At 49.8% G+C, this 18,605-nt stretch overlaps 1 protein-coding gene across 1 annotated transcript in view; it reads right to left on the minus strand.

Annotated features, from left to right (window-relative positions):
- The window catches only part of LOC115086715, a 205,817-nt gene that overhangs the window by 86,009 nt on the left and 101,203 nt on the right, over positions 1–18,605 (minus strand). Inside the window, exon 4 of the mRNA XM_029592942.1 lies at positions 6,772–6,825. Within this exon, the coding sequence (XP_029448802.1) occupies positions 6,772–6,825 (54 nt within the window). The remainder of the gene's footprint in view (positions 1–6,771; positions 6,826–18,605) is intronic.

Genomic DNA, 18,605 nt, shown 5'->3' on the forward strand with positions numbered 1-18,605 from the left:
CTCCTATAGCTAGGTCGGACAGGATCTGACTGGCTAGGCTTCGGCCTGCTATTTCTGTGGCTGGGGTTGCCCACCTAAAAGCCGGTTCGTACTGATAATCAATGTTAAACAGCTCAGTCATAAGTCTACTTCGGGAACAGCCCTTTATTGGCTGGCTAAGTCTGGCCAATTTATGAATTTAGGAGGTTACATTTAGCCAGTCAGTGGGGAGAGGGGTAGGTAGGGACCGGAATTTGTATAAGCAAAGGTTTAACCGGATACCTCCCAATGTTAGCCAGTTAAAGCTTTTAGAAATCCACCCCCTTAAAATGTACAACTTTGGCAAAACACATACACAATGATCATGTCAATACAAATTCTTAGAATTAGAGAGACAGAGAGAAACTACATAATAGTAAAAGTGACTTTAAGAGGCCATAGGCTGGACCTAATCGTAAGAGACTGAAAGAGATACCGGCTCTCATCTGCGGTGAGAGGAAAGCCGAACTTCAGGAAGGGGACATCCAAGCACTACTCACTGGGTGACTTTCAACAAATCCCTTGACCCCCTCCTCGTGACCAGACTCTCAGGGCCGTGACCAACAGCGATATTACTTCTGGTCACTGCACACTGCTAGACACCCTGGGGTGCATGCCATCCGGTGCAGTCTATCACCCTATCAACTACCTCGAACCTCCCATCGTGCGCCCATGACCCCAGCAGTCTGGGGTCAGCCCCCCCCCCCCCCCCTTCTGCAGAGTAACAACCAAGGCGTCAAGGGAATCCGTCTCCTATCATCTTAATGCCGACCTTTAATCCAACACGGCGTCACCTGAACGCCGAGAAGCAGGGGCCCGGAAGTCCTATTAAAAAGCCTCGTGCCTTGTTTTCACCAGCTGATTTTCAGCAGAGAAGTGCTCTTAATCTAAATTAAATTTGCTTTGGCAGGGGGATATTAAAATCCTGTGTGCACAGGGTGATGAAACGGTTCTGCACACATGCCCGTGTTTACACTCTGGAGCAGGCAATGCCCCTGTCTGGTAGAATTCCTGAATCCTGTCTCTGGCGCCGGCTTGATCTGTTTGCTCACACTTCTGTTTTCCCATGTAGGATTTTGGGTCTTTGTTGTATAAAACAGGCTTTTCTCCTCTGAAGGTCCAGTTTTGTGGAATGCACAACCTAATAAAATTACGTGAAGAGAGAGACTATTTAAATGTTAGAAAAATTACTGAAAACTTGCTATCAACAAGCTTATGGGTGAATATATTGCCTTGCCGTATTTTTTTTTTTTCCATTTTAATTATGTTTGTCAATGTCTTTGTACGATTGTGTGTTTTTAACTGCAGACGTTTTCTTTGTAATCTACACTGAAAAAGCTCTGCCTTGGAAAGCGCAGGTTATGAATTATTTTAAATAAAATAAATGCAGTTTTCGTATTTGCAGGCTGCAGGGCTGGGGGCGGCCTCAGAGTGCTCGGCTTACCCTCAGGAGTGCTGTGGCACTGGCGGCAGGATCCGCACCGCAGCCAGGCTGAAAAATCTACAGAGGCCGCACAATTCGTTTACATCTTGTGTGCGGGTACAGTGGGGGGAGCACACGTGAAATTAAGCATTTGGACCGACACCAAGGGACCAATGTTCTGGAACATGCAGCAAACAATGGCTGAGGATGACTAGGCCTTTGGCAACGGGCCATCCATTTTGGGCCTTGGCACAGGCTTCAGATAGACCATACAGAAAATATCCAAACGTCGGATGAATACGTCAGAAACCAACCCTTCCCGTCCCCCACTCCCCAAAAACTTGTGTATGTTCTTGGTCACATACAAAATTCGGGGCCGGCATCACAGCAGCTCTTCTGATCAAGTATATACGAATCGGGCCCTCTGGAGATCAGAGACCATCTTGCCGGGTCGCTGCAGCTCAGACCGGTCTGGAGAACTCCCGCCTGGCTGGAAGGCAAGTCTAGTTGTGTTGCGTGCAACATAGCTTGACATATTCCTTACTCTCCCTGCAGATCCCAAGTATAATGCCTTGTACCAGAAGAGGTTTACTCCTCCAAACGCCTACCACTGCTGCAATTAGAGCAAGTCGCAAATCCAACAGCTGTTTGGCTATTTTTATACCACGCCAAGCTTTTCTGGTTCTTGGATCACCACTATTATTATTTTCATCACAATAAAAATTACTAACAGAAATCAGAGTTGCCCCTTCCTCGTTTCATAAGCTCAACCAACCACACAGTACAGTTCTCGGGCAAGTAATGTATCCTCTTTCCAATTAGTTCCCCATCACTTGGCTCCCCTTTCCCCAACAGCGGGAGATGGATCGCCACCAGCCCTGGGTTTAGGCAGAGGCAATGCAGGCAACAGCCTCGGGAGCAAAATTCATCCACTGCGCCGGAGCGCCACAGCTGCCGTGCCCGATTGGAAGCCCGCAGCTGCGGTGCCCTTTCGGCCTTCTAGCAGCATCTGAAGATGAGGCAAAAGCAGCGTAGGGCCCGTCAGCAGCCCCGGCATGGCAATAGATCCTGCGGCGCTCCGCCACCTCCTCCCACGGATTTCCTGTTAATATGCAAACCCATGCAAGGGATGGGGCATCGCAGGGTCCCACCAGCGCGCAAGAGCTGATGAAGGCTGCGCATTGCTTTAACTTCATCTTCGGGCACCGCGACAGAGGGGAAGGGGATTTTAAGGAAGATGGATTTCTCCCCGTCCCACCCCAATCCCCAGCAGAGAGGATGGGGAGGATAACACCCCCTCCCCCCCCCCCCCTGCCTATGGGCACATGTCATCACCTTAATCTGGCCCTGATCGCCACTAGAAATGAGTTCCCGAAGCACCGGAGAAGTGAATACTTTCACAGACTGATCAGAGAGAAGACAAGGGGAGCAGGCATTGTGCTCCTCACCTCCTTCTCCACCACCCTTGAAACATTTTGATAGGGACCAAATGTGAAGGCACAAGGGCAGCGCATGTTTTAATCCCGAAGCCAGATTCTGATCCTTGGGGTATGGAGAGAGAACATAAGAACATAAGAAAATGCCATACTGGGTCAGACCAAGGGTCCATCAAGCCCAGCATCCTGTTTCCAACAGTGGCCAATCCAGGCCATAAGAACCTGGCAAGTACCCAAAAACTAAGTCTATTCCATGTAACCATTGCTAATGGCAGTGGCTGCTTAGCATAGGAGTGCAGCCGCACTGGGGTACAGTCTGCGCCACTCAGAGGACGGTCATTGCAACGGCTGGGCTAGGCGAGGCGGGGCAAAAGTAATGAAAAGAGAAGAAGATGTTACGTACAATGGGTAGGGCTTAGATGAACTTTGGTCCATCTAAGCCCTACCCATTTGTGCTGCCACAGATCCTACTCAACCACCCATCCCCTCCCCCATCTAGCCACTAAAGACCCTTTGTATCTACCCCATACCCTACCCAAATGCCATCATTATTTTGACACTTGCCGCCTCTGCTGGAAGTTTGTTCCAGGGGTCCCCCATGCTCTTGGAGGGGGAATTTTAAAAGAGTTTCTTGCACTAAAAGGCCCGTGTACGCGAGTTTATGGGCCGGGCGTGAGGAACTCATTGTAAAACAGCCCAATTCCACGCATATATATATATATATATATGCATGCATGTGTGAGCAACATAACTCATGGAAAATAGGGTCAGAGTCAGGGTCATTCTGGGACGGGGCCAACATGTAGGCGCATAAATGCAGATTTTTAGTGCACGTCAGGCTGTTACCCGGGCCTATTTACTTCTCATCTTGATGAGGTGTAAGTCTTAAGAAAACTCATTTTAGGCCTAAAACGCCTGGGTGAGGGGTGTGGGTAAACTGGGGGAGTGCAAGTGAGAGAGTCAGAGGGGTCTGGGTGACCTAGAGATAGGCTAGGCAAACTGGTGGACTAAGCGGTCCAACTGGCAGCTCCCGTCGCTCAGGCAGGTTTTAAAATCGGATTTGCTGCAAGCTTTAAAGCCGACAGGTTCTTAAGGCGCGTACATGAGCAAATGTTATCAGTGTAACTGCTCAAAATTAGGAGCACACATACACGCGTTAGGTGTACGTAAATATTCCGCACACGCTTGCGGGGATGCTTTAAAATTCCAGCATTCGTGCACTCACATGCACGTGTGGGCGCACGAGCGCTCATTTTAAAGTTACCATCCGAATGAAAAAATGTGTTTCTCCTGTTGCACTCGAACCTCCTTCTCTCTGTCTTCATATGACAACCCTTTATCCCGGAGCTTCTTATGCTACGGAAAATGCTGCCTTCTGGCACTTTACTGGAGCCTGCTGGATATTTGCATACTTACTTATTCAATCAGGCTTTTGCAGACTTATGCGATCCGAAGTAAACACAGCTCCTTTCCGTGTTTAATCCTTCCCCCCCCCCCCCTCCAGTATGATTTTTGATATGATTTTATTGTATTTTGTTATGTTTTATATTTTGATTTATCCTTATTTTACTTTTGTATCTTCGACAACTTTTTATGAATGTACCATTGTAACCCATCCCGAACTTTGGTAGGCACGGGATATAAATTCCTTTTAAATACATAAAATCTCCCCATTCCCTCCTCGTCTTCTAGAAAGTGCATCTGTAACTTAAGTTTCCCTCCACTGCCTGTGCCTCGTCCGTATCCTTTTGTAGATGTGGACTCCAGAGTCAAACAGTTCTCAACGTAGGATCTCCTCCGAGACCTGTAGGAGGAGAACATGACTTCCCTCTTTCCACACGCAAGTCTGCTATCGGCTTTTCCCAATTGCTAGGTCACACTCAGATCGTTAGACGTGAAGACCTGGTGACTGCCAGTTCTCGCCCTCTAAAATGGTCCGTGGCTCTTTAATTTCTGTAGCCCAAATGCAGGATTTTATATTTTAATGGATTCAAGTGCAATTGTCAAACCTTTGACCTTTTTTCCCCAAATTCTTACATTTCTGTTTTGTCTTCGCTCCACCCTCTCGGCAGGACTGCCTTTATGCACACCTCTGTATCGGCCACAGTGAAAGACTGGGCTTGGCTACTAGTCCTGCCGACACTCCACCGGTCACCTTCCCTTCCTCAGAGCAGACCCCACCAAGTCTCGTTGCTACTTATCTAACTCCTCATCCGTTCAGCCTGCTTACCGGCTTTAAAGGCCTGTCTGAAATCAGGATAGTGCAGAACTGGAGGGGGGGGGGGGGGGAGAGCGTCGAGAGGAGGAACATCGGGTGGCTGCAAAGGAAGGCTCACGGTGCTACAACGTCCATCAGGGCAGGCTCCGAATGTTTTAATTGTACATCGCCTTGATCATAATTTGTAGAGGCGAGTAAATAAATAAATCTAAATCAAATCGAGGAGCCGCCTGGAGTGAGAGTGGTTTACAGAGCTGTGCAAAATGATAACAGAGAGCATTTCTGTTTCTAAGTACAGAGGTAAAGATAAAGTGATTCGGGAAAGGTGGAGCTCGGTCTTAAAATGTCTAGAAGTCCCTAGATGAAAGGGACGTAACCTAAGTGGCAACTGTGCGACAGTAAAAGAACCTACTCAGGTGGGGTGGGTGAAATGCAGGGAGGAAAGAGAAGAGAAGGGTTTTGATGGTTCTGTAGCTCCTCGGGGGGGGGGGGGGGGGGGCAATTGTTTGCTGGAAACACTGAAGGTAATTTGCAATACCCTGTGTTAGTCAGCACCTACACAATTAAGTCCGGGCATGTACAGTTACAGCGGCATTTTATAGACTGCATGGCGGAGCCGCACAATTTATAAACTAGCGCGTTTGCCCCGAAAATACACGTGTATGCTTCACTACAGACACACGCACGTCTAACACTGGAAACCACAATACTTTCTCTACCCTTTTGATAAAGGTACGAGCATGTATATAAATTGTTAACGTGTGTATAATAACCCAGAGTTATATGCGGAGGCAGGTATTTTATAAAGCACGCGAATAGCCTACCTCTGAAATTACTTACCTGTCCTTATATTTGGAACCACCAGTTCGCCAACGCCTCTACCCGTTCATCATCCTAGACCCTCCAGCGCCTCACCCCGACTCCCCATCAATTCACCCAGACCTCGCAACCAAAAACCCAAAAGACAGGCGTGGTTTCTCTTCCACGGCTTGATCGTCCGCCAACAGAAAAGTCAGGTAACGTATGTGCCGAAAGTCGCTTACAAAAGTGCGGCTTGTGCGTTTCCGAACCCCATCCTGGAAAGCTCCTAAACCCACCGTTTTCTTCCTTTCCTTGTTAACATTTGTGCCTGATGCCACAAGTCTGTTTCCAAAATACCATAAAGACTTTATAGACACTACTAACACATGTATATGACAATTTTATGCACGTTCATCTTTGAAAATTACCCCAAAATGTGCAAATTATGTTTTGAAAATGTAATAAAATGAAAGTTTAAAAAAAATGTGTTTTCTCTCTCGTGGCTTTGCGGAGCAGGTCATTCTAGATAAAAGATTATTCATTTCATTGTAATAGTTTGTCTATGCCACACAGTTGGCGACGATTCCTGGTCAATGCGCCAGTGTCAGCAAGCACCAGGCAGACCCGTTTCTAAACGAGCAGGGTGGGCGTCGGCATGAAGGCGCTTATTTAGTCTGTGTCCGGGCCAACGCCACCACGCTCAGGAGGCCTTCTCCCAACAGTCAGTTTACAGAAAATTGAGATCGCTCCCCGCCCTCTCCCACATCCTCAACCCCAGTTTCAGCAATATCAGAAGAGGGAGAGAACCGGTAAAAGAGAAAACACAGGCAAAATTAAAATAAATAAATAAATAAATAAAAAGGCCGGGAACTTACTCGAATTTTAATAACTCTCGTCTTGGCGCCACAGTTTTTCTTCAGCAGCATTTTCTGAAAGAGAAGCAAATGCGAGGGGATGAGTAAGGACTCTCCTGAAGCCACAGAGCATTTTGTTCCATGCCCTCCCGCTCTCTCCCACCCACCCCTCATGCCCGTCCCACACAGCTACTCCTCGCTCCCTCTGCCCTGTGATAACTGGGAACCATCCTTGGGGTTTGCATTCTGCTCCTTATACCGCTTGGTTGCTACCGTACCCATCTTTAGATCTCGCACATTTCTCTTCTCCAGTTCCCAGTTTTGTGCCCATTTATTTGAGAAATCTTGTGTAACAATCCCAACTGTAGGTATACAATGCTGGGTTCTGTACTAGGAGTCACCACCCAGGAAGAGGATCTTGGCGCCAGGGTGGCCAATAGGTTGGCAACCTCAGCGGTGATGGTCAAAAAAGCAAATAGAACATTAGGAATTGTTCGGGAAAGAACGAAGAATAAAACTGAACATCACAATATCTTCATATCGATCCAGGGTTTGACCACACCGCGAGTATAATGCGTCGTTTGGGGAGAACCCTTTCAGAAAATATACAGCAGAACCAGAAAAGGTCTGATAAAAGGGATGGAACGGCTCCCCTATGAGGAGAGGCTAATGAGGTTAGGGCTGATCGGCTTGGAGAAAAGATGACAGAGGGGATGTGATAGAAGTCTATAAGATCATGAGTGGGGTGGAACGGGTAAGCAGGTTTACTAAAGGTAGCAGATTAAAACAAATCAGAGAATGGATATTTTCATTTAATACACAATTAAAGTGTGGAATATGGATGTATTCAAAGCATCTCGCATAGCAGGGTTTAAAAGGGGTTTGGACAAATTCCCGAAAGAAAAGGTTCATTAGCCTGGCAAACCTGAGAAAGCCAGTGCTTATCCCTGGGGATTAGCACGAGGGAACAGATCTGCTTTTCGGGATCTTCTGGATACATCGCAACCCAGCTTGGCCATGGTCACAGACAGGAGGCTGGGCTCAATGGACCGTATAGGTCTGGTGCCGGGTACTGTACAGCGACAATGCTTTCTGCAGTAAATAGAAACAGCTGATCAAGGGGGACGGTCCCAGTAACAGCAGACCTGCGATTCCTGGGCCTGGTTCCTGCTCTTTGGGCCGGCTGGGGCTTCCATGGGAGGCAGTCAGGCAGTCAGTCAGTCATCGCTCAACAGCGGCCCCCTACCACCTCATTCAGGATGCAGCAGGGTCCCCAGGGTGCTGCAGTCTGTGGCCCCTAGCTGAAGACACTTGCTACAATGACTGGACTACATGGGGGAGGGGGTGTTCTCAGCCCTAGTCCGCAGGGCACACCTAGCCTGTCAGGTTTTCGGGATATCCACAGTGAATTTGTATGCAAATAAATCTTGTGCATATCCTGCAAACCTGACAGGCTAGGTGTATCCCGAGGACTGAGGCCGAGAGCCCCTGGACTATGTGGCAGAGCTGGGGTGTTACAAATGTGGTAAAAACATAAAAAGGAGTTGTGAATCAAGGCTGAAGGCACTGCTTCTTCACAGGAGGTGGTACCAAATGAGCAGGAAACCAAAGAAAGGGCAAGAGGAAATTGCAGAGCCAAAAATAAACTTGAAATAAAACAGTACCCAAGGATAAGAGCTAGACTCCCTTTTTTTTTCCCCTCTCAAGAGGAGTTCATGCTCCTCCTCAGTTCTTGAGATGCCCTCCCATCATTTGGGGTCTGTGCTGTTGTGCTTATAAATTCCACAGGCCCTCATGGTTTTCTTGCAGACACTAAAACAGTTCCCCCGGTCCACGGCGTAGGTATCTGTAGATACAGATAAAAGGCCTTTCCTCTCTGGTCCCCAGACCAGCGTGATGAGCAACTGAACCAGACTGACAAAAACGGCCAAATCACCCAGTTTCCTCTGGGAGATCTATAAGCAGGCCTGGGTTTTGAACTCGCCTCTGAATGCAATGTGGTAGTTGCAGGGCCAGCGGGAGAAGCAGTCAAAGACATGCGCGCTTCTCTGGATCCTTCTGGCGTCTTCCTATTGCCCGGCTGCTGGGGAGCTGCTTGGGCCAACCTCTTTCATCACCCCCTAGCCCCCAAGTCCAGAAGGCTCGGGTAGAGCAATGCACGAGGCCTAAAACCTCTCTCTAGAAACAGGAGAACAGAGGGAATGGGATGGAAGGAAAAACAAAACAGAAAGAGTAAACAAGGGTTGAGAGAGAGAGAGCGAGAGTTTAAGTGACTGGAGGGGATGAGAGAGAAGGAGAAAAGTGTGGGTGCCTGCTCGCTCTGCCACTCGCCCAGTGTTATTCGCAGGCCGGGCCTTTCTCCAATTCAAAATCCCGGTTCTATCCCCTCGACATCAGTCTGGTTACCCTGCCAACAGGAAGCCCCCGCTATTTACTTTTTTGTCCCAGTCTCTCAGAAAAGGACAGCGGCAGCTCCATTTTAATGCGCCGCGCGACTTCCCAGCCTGCCCCAGAGCTCCACGTTAAAAGGCGAAGCCCGAGAGAGAGCAAGCTTCATGGTGGGCCCCCCCCCCCCCCCCGAATTCAGCATTTTAAACTTCAATAAGACCAACAGCTTGTTTTCTCTGCTCCTGCACATGCCATGGTGTCGCCCCACCTCACCCCTCCTTCCCGCAAACCTAACATTTAACATTTCCCGCTCTGCTTCCGCCTGCGGCAGCTGCGCCAAAACTCAGGCATCGAGCACTGGGTAGGGGGCAGTTTTCTAGGCTGATTTGCATGTCAATACCCGGAGCGCTTTAAAGGACCCCACACCTCTTCCACGGCTGAACTGCGCCCCAAGAGAATGAGAGAGACTAATTTGTTGGACGCGTCCCGTCTGTGCGCCGGGCTTCTGACTGAATGGCACCGACCAGATCGCTTCAATGGATTCCTTCTGCAGTCACTTTGGGGAGCGCGGAGCTCTCCCACATCCCTCTTCAGCCCGTACAAAGGAGGCTGGCCCCCCCCCCCCCCGAGGGAGTCTCTCAGCTGCTGGGAGGGAAGCGCAGCTATTCACACTACCAGAGTTATTCAGCTGGGGCACAACAGCAGGATCAGAGAGCGCCCTGACAAGAATTGGGAAGCAGACCGGCCCTTTCTGGCAGGGGGGAGGGGGGGGGGTGGCCAGCGGAAAATCACCAGTCACCCACCCAGTCTGAAGCCATCGTCAAAGCAGCTGAGTCACTTAGGGGTGCCGACCTCACTCAGGTTTTCACTCTCGTTTTAATGCGCATTTTTCCCCACAGTTAACATCCCTGCTAAACACTAGAGTTAACCCCTAAAAAAAAATTGTGCACTAAAACAGCAGTAAAAACCAGCACTAAAATGAGTGTATGTGCATGCAAATCCCATGTAAAAGAAGGCCTTAGCTATTCCCCAACAAAGCAGGATTGCAAGATCTGAGGCAGAGGTAAATCTTGTCAGACGACTCTGATCAATTTCTTTGATTGGGTTGGAGACAGGGAGAGCGCTCGAGGTAGTGTAACTCGGATTTCAGAGAGGCCTTTGACCCGGTTCCGCACAGAAGACTTATAAATACATTAAGCACCCTTGGTATGGATCCGAGAGTGACTGAAACCGGCTGAGTGGGAGGCCTCGAAGGGTAGTGGTAAATGAAGCTCTCTCTGAGGAGGGGGGGGGGGTGCTACTAGTGCTGTGCCTCAGGGACCAGTCCTTTTCAACATTATTGTGAGCGACATAACAGAAGGACTGCCTGGAAAGGTTTGTGCTTTGGCCAATGATTCCAAAATCTGTAACAGGAGTGGACAGCCAGGAAGGAGTGGAAAACATGAGCAGGGATCTAGCAAAGCTCAAGGAAGGGTCTAGGGTCTGGCAGCTAAGATTTTAATGCTAAAAAATGCAGAGTAATGCATTTAGGATGCAAAAACCCAGGGAAAGGTACAGTATCTGATGAGAAATTCTTCTAAGCACAAAGGAAGAGCAGGTGATTGTATCTGATGATCTTAAGGTGGCCAAACAGGTGGATAAAGCGATGGTAAAAGCCAGAAAGATGCTTGGCTGCATAGGGAGAGGAATGGTCAGCAGAAAAAGGGAGGTGATATTGCCCCTGTATAGGTCCCTGGTGAGACCTCACTTGCAATACTGTGACCAGGTCTGGAGACCTCACCTTCAAAAGGATATAAACAGGATGGAGTCGGTCCAGAGGGAGGCTACTAACATGGCCAGTGGTCATCATACCAAAGCATATGGTGATAGACTTAAAGATCTAAACATGTTCACCCTGGAGGAAAGGGGAGATAGTTGAATGTCTCTATCATATCTCCCTATCTCAAAGGTTTTCATGCACAGGAGGTCAACCTTTTTCAATGGAAAGGAGGCTCTAGAACGAGGGGGGGGGAGTCATGGGATGAGGGTGAAAGGGGGCAGACTTAGGAGTAATCTTAGGAAAGATTTTGTTACAGAGAGGGTGGTGGATGTGTGGAGCAGCCTCCCAGTGGAGGTTGTTTGAGACAAAAGCAGGATCTGAATTCAAGAAAGCATGGGACAAACACAGAGGATCTCTGGGGAAGTGATGGGACTTGTATTGCTAATTAATTGTACGGGTGGTGGCTGGGCCATACGGTCTTTTCCTGCGGTTATGTTTCTATGAGGGAAGGTGAGTTATAGGACAGACAGCTTAATGCCTGGGTCAGAGCAGGAGTGAAACGTAACTCACGCTTCTGGTGGCCGTTTTATTCTATTGCTGCGCTCCTGGGATACCGTCTAACTGCTCCTACCACATCGGGCACAGCAAAGGAAGAGCTTCGGCCACTAAGAATGTGAGTCCACTCCACTCCGATCCATCCTAAGCTGCACATCCTAACTTTGGCGCGCTGATTAACCCTAGAGGCCTGTCCAGGGGAGCTCAACACTTTCTTCAGCTGGCTGTAGGGGATTTTACTTGCATGCGAGATCTGGGCTGCTCATTTGCACACAAAGCCATTCTGGCAAGGAATGGCAAGTTAAATCTACGCATTAAGATCTCTGCGGGAGCTGAACTGTACGCCAAAGTCAGGATGCACAGCAGCAAAGCTGAAGGTGCCTTCTCTGGAGAGCTTACATTTTGTACAGCTGTAGATTCACACACACACACAAGAGAGCTTACGCTGGAAATGTAACTTCTTTCTTGGGCTGGGACAGAGTAAACGCACATGTCTGGTGGCCAGTTTCACTCTGTCGTTGTGCCCAGTGTGGCAGAATCACACTAGCACATGACCACAACCAATGGCCACCAGAAATGTGAGGTAACGTTTACTCCACTTCAGATCCAGCAGTTAAATTACCAGCTTTGTGCCAGCCGAAGCAATTTCAATTGCCCCAGCCATACACATGCACACACACCCCTCACTCCCACCCACCCACACCTCCAGCCCCCAACCCACAATGCTAGCCCCCTCCCCCCCTACTCACACAACCTGTTCCCACCTACAATACTAACCACAGAGAGAGACAGACAGACATACAAAGTGGAGAGGGTAAGGGAGAAAGCGCGCACACACACACACACACGCATATCCCACATTTCCCTCCTCTCCCCCAATGCACAGTGCCACTCTCTCATGAAAGACCATTGTGCTACTGCCTGTATTGCTTAGCTATAGGTGCCTGCCCCATTGTGGCAAGTCATGGAAAGTAAAATTGAAGTGTAAGCTCTTCGGTGTGGGCACCTGAATAGTATACACCTGCATTTGGCACAAAGGACTTGCATGCAAGACTGCATGGGCATCTTCATCCATTTCTGCAAGGCATGCCAAATGAAACGAAAGGATCAGCTCTCTGGAGCAGGCACCTGCAGCCATACAGTTCACCCCGTGCACACTGCTTTGTCTGACCGTGTCTCCCCCAGAGAGCTGGCCCTTTCATTTCCCTGGTCAAGCCTTGCCCATACGGCCTCTTATGTGAAACTGGTACTGTACCTCTCAAGCATGCAAGGCCATTTTGATCGCACTCCTTCCAACTTCAAAAAACACCTGCCTCCCTTACTCCTGGTTTAAAGAACTTTTCTGCATTAATTGCAGGCTCTCAAAGTTAAAAAAAAAAGTGCTAAAACAAGTTAACGCTCCTGCACAACTTGCATCTCATTAGCAGACTGCATCCCACAGTAGCGCTGGTTTCTACCGGGCGCAATAACCAAAACCAGCGCTACAATTTCTCTCATCTTAGAACGGGTTTTATTGCATCGGCCCCTCAGCCCTTCAAAGCAGATTACGTTCAGGTACTTATAGGTATTTCCCTATCCCCACAGGGCAGGTCGGGGGGACGTTCGTTCAGCGCCCGCCCTGGCCAGCCATATCTAAGTGATGGGGGTGGAGGTACGACAGAGACATTGTAAATACATCAAAAATATGAATAATGAGCAAGAAGCTAACCTTCTGTTTAGTGCGAGGACATTTTAGAAAAAGGGGTCACGATATGAGGGTGGTGGACGAATGGAACAGCTCTCGGCAGAGGTGTTGGAGGCAACAACAAGCGAAACTGCTCTTAAACCAACTGCAGGCAAACATTTCAAATGCTCATGGGTGGAATTCTGAGAACCAGGGATGCACAACTAACCAGCCCTCTCCTCGTCCCTATGTTCCTCTTCTTACATTGAGCCCAGCATCCTGCCTCCAACAGTGGCCAACCCGGGTCCCTCGGATGAATATGTTCCTTTGGGTGAGGAACTGGTGAATAAAAACAAAAAACCCCACCAGAGCCCTAATTTTAATGGCATTTGAAAGGGTAAATAACTGCTCTCTAGTCACTTGTTCTACCCCACTTATGCTTTTATAAACAAGCATCTGTTACCCCTTCAAGCTGTGCAGCCTCCCTTCACATGGGAGCCGCTCCATCCTCTCTACCATTTCTTTCTGTTGCCCTCCTCTGCATCTCTTCTAGTCCCGCTCTATCTTTCTTGATATGGGGGCGACCAGAACTGCATGCAAGCTGCGGTCGCATTGTAATATTCTCTTGTTTATTCTCCATTCCTTTTCAAATGAGTCCTATTTGCAGTTTTTGGTCCCCACCGAGCCGATCATCTCAATGCGTGGTCCACAAGGACACGAAGGTCCCTCGAAACGCGGAACCCAGCATCACGTAGATGCAAGCCAGGAATGCACCGGGATAATCCTCACAAAGCAGCACTTACAACCCCAAACTGGAGGGACCATTTTGGTCTTTAGCTGCTGTTTTACGGTGCGGTCCATATTCAGTAAGCCGGTGAGCAGAAAAGTTACCCAGGACAAGTTAGTGGAATAACTTCAGAGGAACAAGTCTCCCGCTGAATATGTCCAGCTAGAGAGGTATCTGAGTAACAATGCCAGATGAGACTAAACCTACCGGGCTATATTCAGAATATAGAATGGAGAAATTACTTACCTGATAATTTTGTTTTCCTTAGTGTAAACAGATGGACTCAGAACAAGTGGGTTATGCTCCCCTGCCAGCAGATGGAGACAGAGCAAGCCGATGTCACAGTGTATATATTCCTGCAGTGACATCAGCCTGCCAGTATTCTTTTCAAAAGCAACTGTGGACAGACTAGCAAAAACTTGATTAAAAACATGATTAAAAACAGATAACCAGAACTGTACTCAACCAACCATAAACACTGAACTCATAATATTCTAGGTACCCCAAGCTAGGGACTGACTGAACACTTACCAGTAATCCCTTGGGATCCAGAGCCCCATAGGACTACTGACGCACTCATGCGGCAGCCGAGGGCGGGAAGCTGAGTCCATCTGTCTACATTAAGGAAAACAAAATTATCAGGTAAGAAACTTCTCCATTTCCTAGCGTATAGACAGATGGACTCAGGACCAGTGGGATGTACCAAAGCTACTCCCCGACAGGGTGGGAGGCTGCCCGCGGTCCTGTCAACACCGAACATGCAAAGGCTGCAGCCTCCCGGGCCTGCACATACAGCAATAAAACCTGGAAAAAGTGTGTAAGGAGGCCCACGTAGCAGCTCGGCAAATGTCGACAGAAGACAACAATCCAACCTCCGCCTATGATACTGCTGAGCCCTAGTGAAATGATTCCCTAACCTGAGAAGGCAACGGCTTTCCAGCATCCACATACGCGACTGTGACCACCTCCTTAATCCAGCGAGCTATGGTAGCCCGCGAAGCCGGAGCGCCCTGCTTACTCCTGCCATGGAGAACAAATAGGCAATCCACCTTTCGAAAAAAGACTCAGAGACCTCCAGATACTGCACGACAAGAAGCTTAACATCCAAGGACCGCAAAAGGCGAAAATCCTCCGCATCCCTGACCTTATCCAGGGATGGCAAGGAGATGGACTGATTCAAATGAAAGTCTGTGACTACCTTGGGCAAGAAGGATAGAACAGTACGCAGCAGTAACACCCCCCAGAGTCACCTGAAGGAACGGCTCCCATCAAGACAAAGCCTGCGGCTCAGAGCAATCCCCATAGGGAGATGCACTTCCACCATCTGCTGGAGACGGAGAATACTGGCAGGCTGGGGTCACTGTAACGTGAGCTTGCTCTGTCTCCATCTGCTGGCAGGGGAGCATAAACCCACTGGTCCTGAGTCCATCTGCCTACATGCTAGGAAAAGGTAATTTAAAAATAAAATTAAATAAAACTTGCAGGCCAGCAGGTCCTATTCCTCAGCTCCCCCCCCCCCCCCCAAAAAAAAAAAAAATAATAAAAATGGAGCTCACCAGAGCAGCCCGAGAGCTTCCCCTGAATAAAAGACCCCATGCTCCCTTCTGTCCCCACCACTTCCTCCCCACCCCACCTGCAACTCCTACCCCATCCTGGCGATCCACTCAGACACTCCCCCCCCCCCCTCCCCCAAATGCCAAAGTACAAACTGGGAATCCATAGAGGGTTGAAACGCTCCTGGCCACCTCCAGTGCTGCTCTGTATGCTACCAACACTGCCGTCAGAGCAATAATGGACGCGCCCGGCCGGGAGTACAGCAAGACTCTACTCCCAACTCAGCCTTGGGGCTTTGAGGGAGGGGCAAGGTGTGTTGCAAGGGTGAGGTTAGGGGCTGCGGGAGGGTGGCAGGAAAGGGCACCGGGACTTTTATTCAAATATCAGGGGGAGGGGTGGCCCTTGGACAGCCATGACGCACGTCTTTATTTTTATTTTGCGTGGGGGAAGGAATCAGGCATGCTGGCCTGCAAGGGTGTTTTGGGGTTTGTTTTTTTTTCCTTAACATAAAGACTTGTATGTTTAAAACGTATGCGGAAACATTTAGGACTAATTTGTGGGACAACCAGACTGATCCAGATAACTCAATGTATTTATATGGCAGCTGTCTTTACCTCAGGTCTTTTTGCTGTAGCTCAAGGCGAGTCACATTCAGGTACAGTGGGTATCTTCCCCGTTCCATGAGGGCTCACGATAATTTTAAAATGCCCTCTTGAGATCCAGAGAGTTGGGTTGCATGACTCACCTTAGAGTGAAGCCTCACCTTCATGGGATTTCTAAACGTTGCAACTCAGGCTGGTATCCTTTCTGAACTCCAAGTTCAGGATGAGGTCCAGAGCATGGCCTCAACATGGTAAGCTCCAACCCCTGTACCACACGGCTTCCCAAACCTGTCCTGGTCACCTCACAGCCAGTCGGGTTTTCAGGGCTGGCCACGATATGGCACGAGATGCGTCCGCGTACACGTACGTTTATCTCATGCATGTTCACTGTGGATACTGTGACGCCCCGCTGCGGCAGCTGCTTGGAAAGTGAGTTCCGGAGGCCCCTCCCCTCCCCCTCCCCTCTCCATAAAGAACGTGCAGCCTCACCCCCCCCTAACACTGCTTAAACTGCTGCTTCTTCAAAGGATCTGCTCCCGTCGTCGCCACACAGGAAGAAGGGTCCTTCGTTTTAAACAGATTTTCACCCTAACGTCAGGGCTGACTTCTAAGAGCGGCTGCAGCGTTTCGAGCCCACCCGCCCCCGCTGGAAGCGCTCACACCCTCCCGGTCACACGTCCTCGCCCTCTCAGGCAGCCAAAGTGCCTGCTGTCCGGTGCCGCAGAGGCATTTGAAGCGGGCCCTGCCCAGCAGACGCGCTTCCCGGCAGCCTCCCCGGGTCCCGCACAGAAAGCAGAGGCGCGGTGCCGCGGAGCGCGGGGGACCTCAGTAAGGAGACCGGAGAGGCCTGGAGCCTCCACTGGGACGGACGGATGCTGTTGCGATGGCTCAGGGGGTGTGGAGGGGGCAGAGAGGGGGCGCTGCAGAGCGGGTGGAAGGGAAATCTGCTTAATATCGTTTTATCGTCCTGGCTTCCATGCACCAAAACCAAGTCTGATATTGAACCGGGAAAAACTAAGGAGTCATTTTTTTTTCCCCCCAACCTTATTTTTTCCTGTTTTCATTCTTGTCATAATAAACCCCGATAAATGCCAGGGCAAAATAAACCAAAAATGAATTTCCCTACACATAGGACAAAAGGTGTTATTTGTTCATTACACTTAAAGACAACAACAAAATAACTAACAAAAAAAAATATATATAGATATCTTTTGCCATCTCGTATGACAAGAGGAAAAGAAAATGTTTGGCAGCTGCAAAAGCGGCCGAACAGCGCCCTTTTAAGAAAAAAGACCTTAAGCGCTGCTAATCAGGTGCATCTTCCTTACCCGAGGTCCTTGCCCGGTGCAGCGGCTCAGAGCAGCTCGACGCAGGTCATTATCACACCGTAGGGGCGTCTGGCGGGGACAGCGCAGCAGTACTGCAGCTTGGACGCCTGCTCGTTCGGGGGGGGGGGGCAGGGAAGGTGTATCTGCTGTAACTGGCGAGGCGGGCAGTGCCCGAACAAAAAGGTTTTAGCGAATGGCACGCAGCCCGGACGATTTCACTGGAGTTTCCCCTTCCTCACAGGCAGGTCCCCTCTGCTGCTCCCTCGGGAGCAAAGGAGGCACAGGGCGCTACTTCTTCAGCTGTAGACCACCTTTCCCCCTGCCCCCGGCTATTCTGCAGCAAAAGGAGGAAGATACTTTGGGGCCTCTGTTGCGCCATTCCAGGGTACCGGCTCTTCGGTCCAAGAACCCTGTGCGCTAGCGTTTCCCCCCCCCAATCACCCATCGCAGACACCAGCAGGCCCCCCCCCCCCCTCGAGTCGGATGCTCCTGCGCCTCACAGAAAGGGCCATGGCCTGATCACAGCTTGGCTCGCCACAAGTCCTCCAGACAGCAATAGCTGGTGTTGGAGCCTGGTGTGGTGGGCGGGCACGCCTCAGATCTCCTCATTGCTTTCTCCTGCAGAAAAACCCGTTGGCACGATCCCAGCCAACGGGAAGAGAATTTAAAACTGGATTCCCCTCCCCCCCCCCCCCTGGCCTTCCTACTCAAATCTCCGCACCCTTCTCAGGGTGCCCATCACCAAAACAAGCAGCATCCCGCCATCATGCAGCGCCCGTGCCAGCTCCTTTCCCTGAGGGACAAACTTCCCCCGGCGTTCAAGGATCTTCAACCTCTCCTCTCTTTTCAATCTTGGTTAAAAACCTACTTCCGTCTTCACCTGGGCTTTCCCCTCAGGTCTCCTTCCTGCTGCCACAGAATTTCCTAGTTGCATACTTTGTGTGGGGGGTTGAATTTATTGGATTTTGCCTGGGAATTTCCTCCAGCGTTATCCGAGCCGGCTCTCACCAGGCCTGCGGTAGGCCCAACCTTCGATTCACAGCTATCAGTGGTTCTCCCCCCCCCCCCCCTCCCTCGCATCATCTATCCAGCCCGACGGCTGCAAATCACAAGCCTTCAGGTCAGGAAGCCTATTCCGCCACCTACCAGAGATTTCCCGTTTGGGTGTGAGGACGTGAAGGAACCAGACAGTCATAAGCCTCTTTACTTCTGCGGGCCT

Source organism: Rhinatrema bivittatum, chromosome 3, assembly GCF_901001135.1.
Source record: "Rhinatrema bivittatum chromosome 3, aRhiBiv1.1, whole genome shotgun sequence".
Taxonomy (NCBI): domain Eukaryota; kingdom Metazoa; phylum Chordata; class Amphibia; order Gymnophiona; family Rhinatrematidae; genus Rhinatrema; species Rhinatrema bivittatum.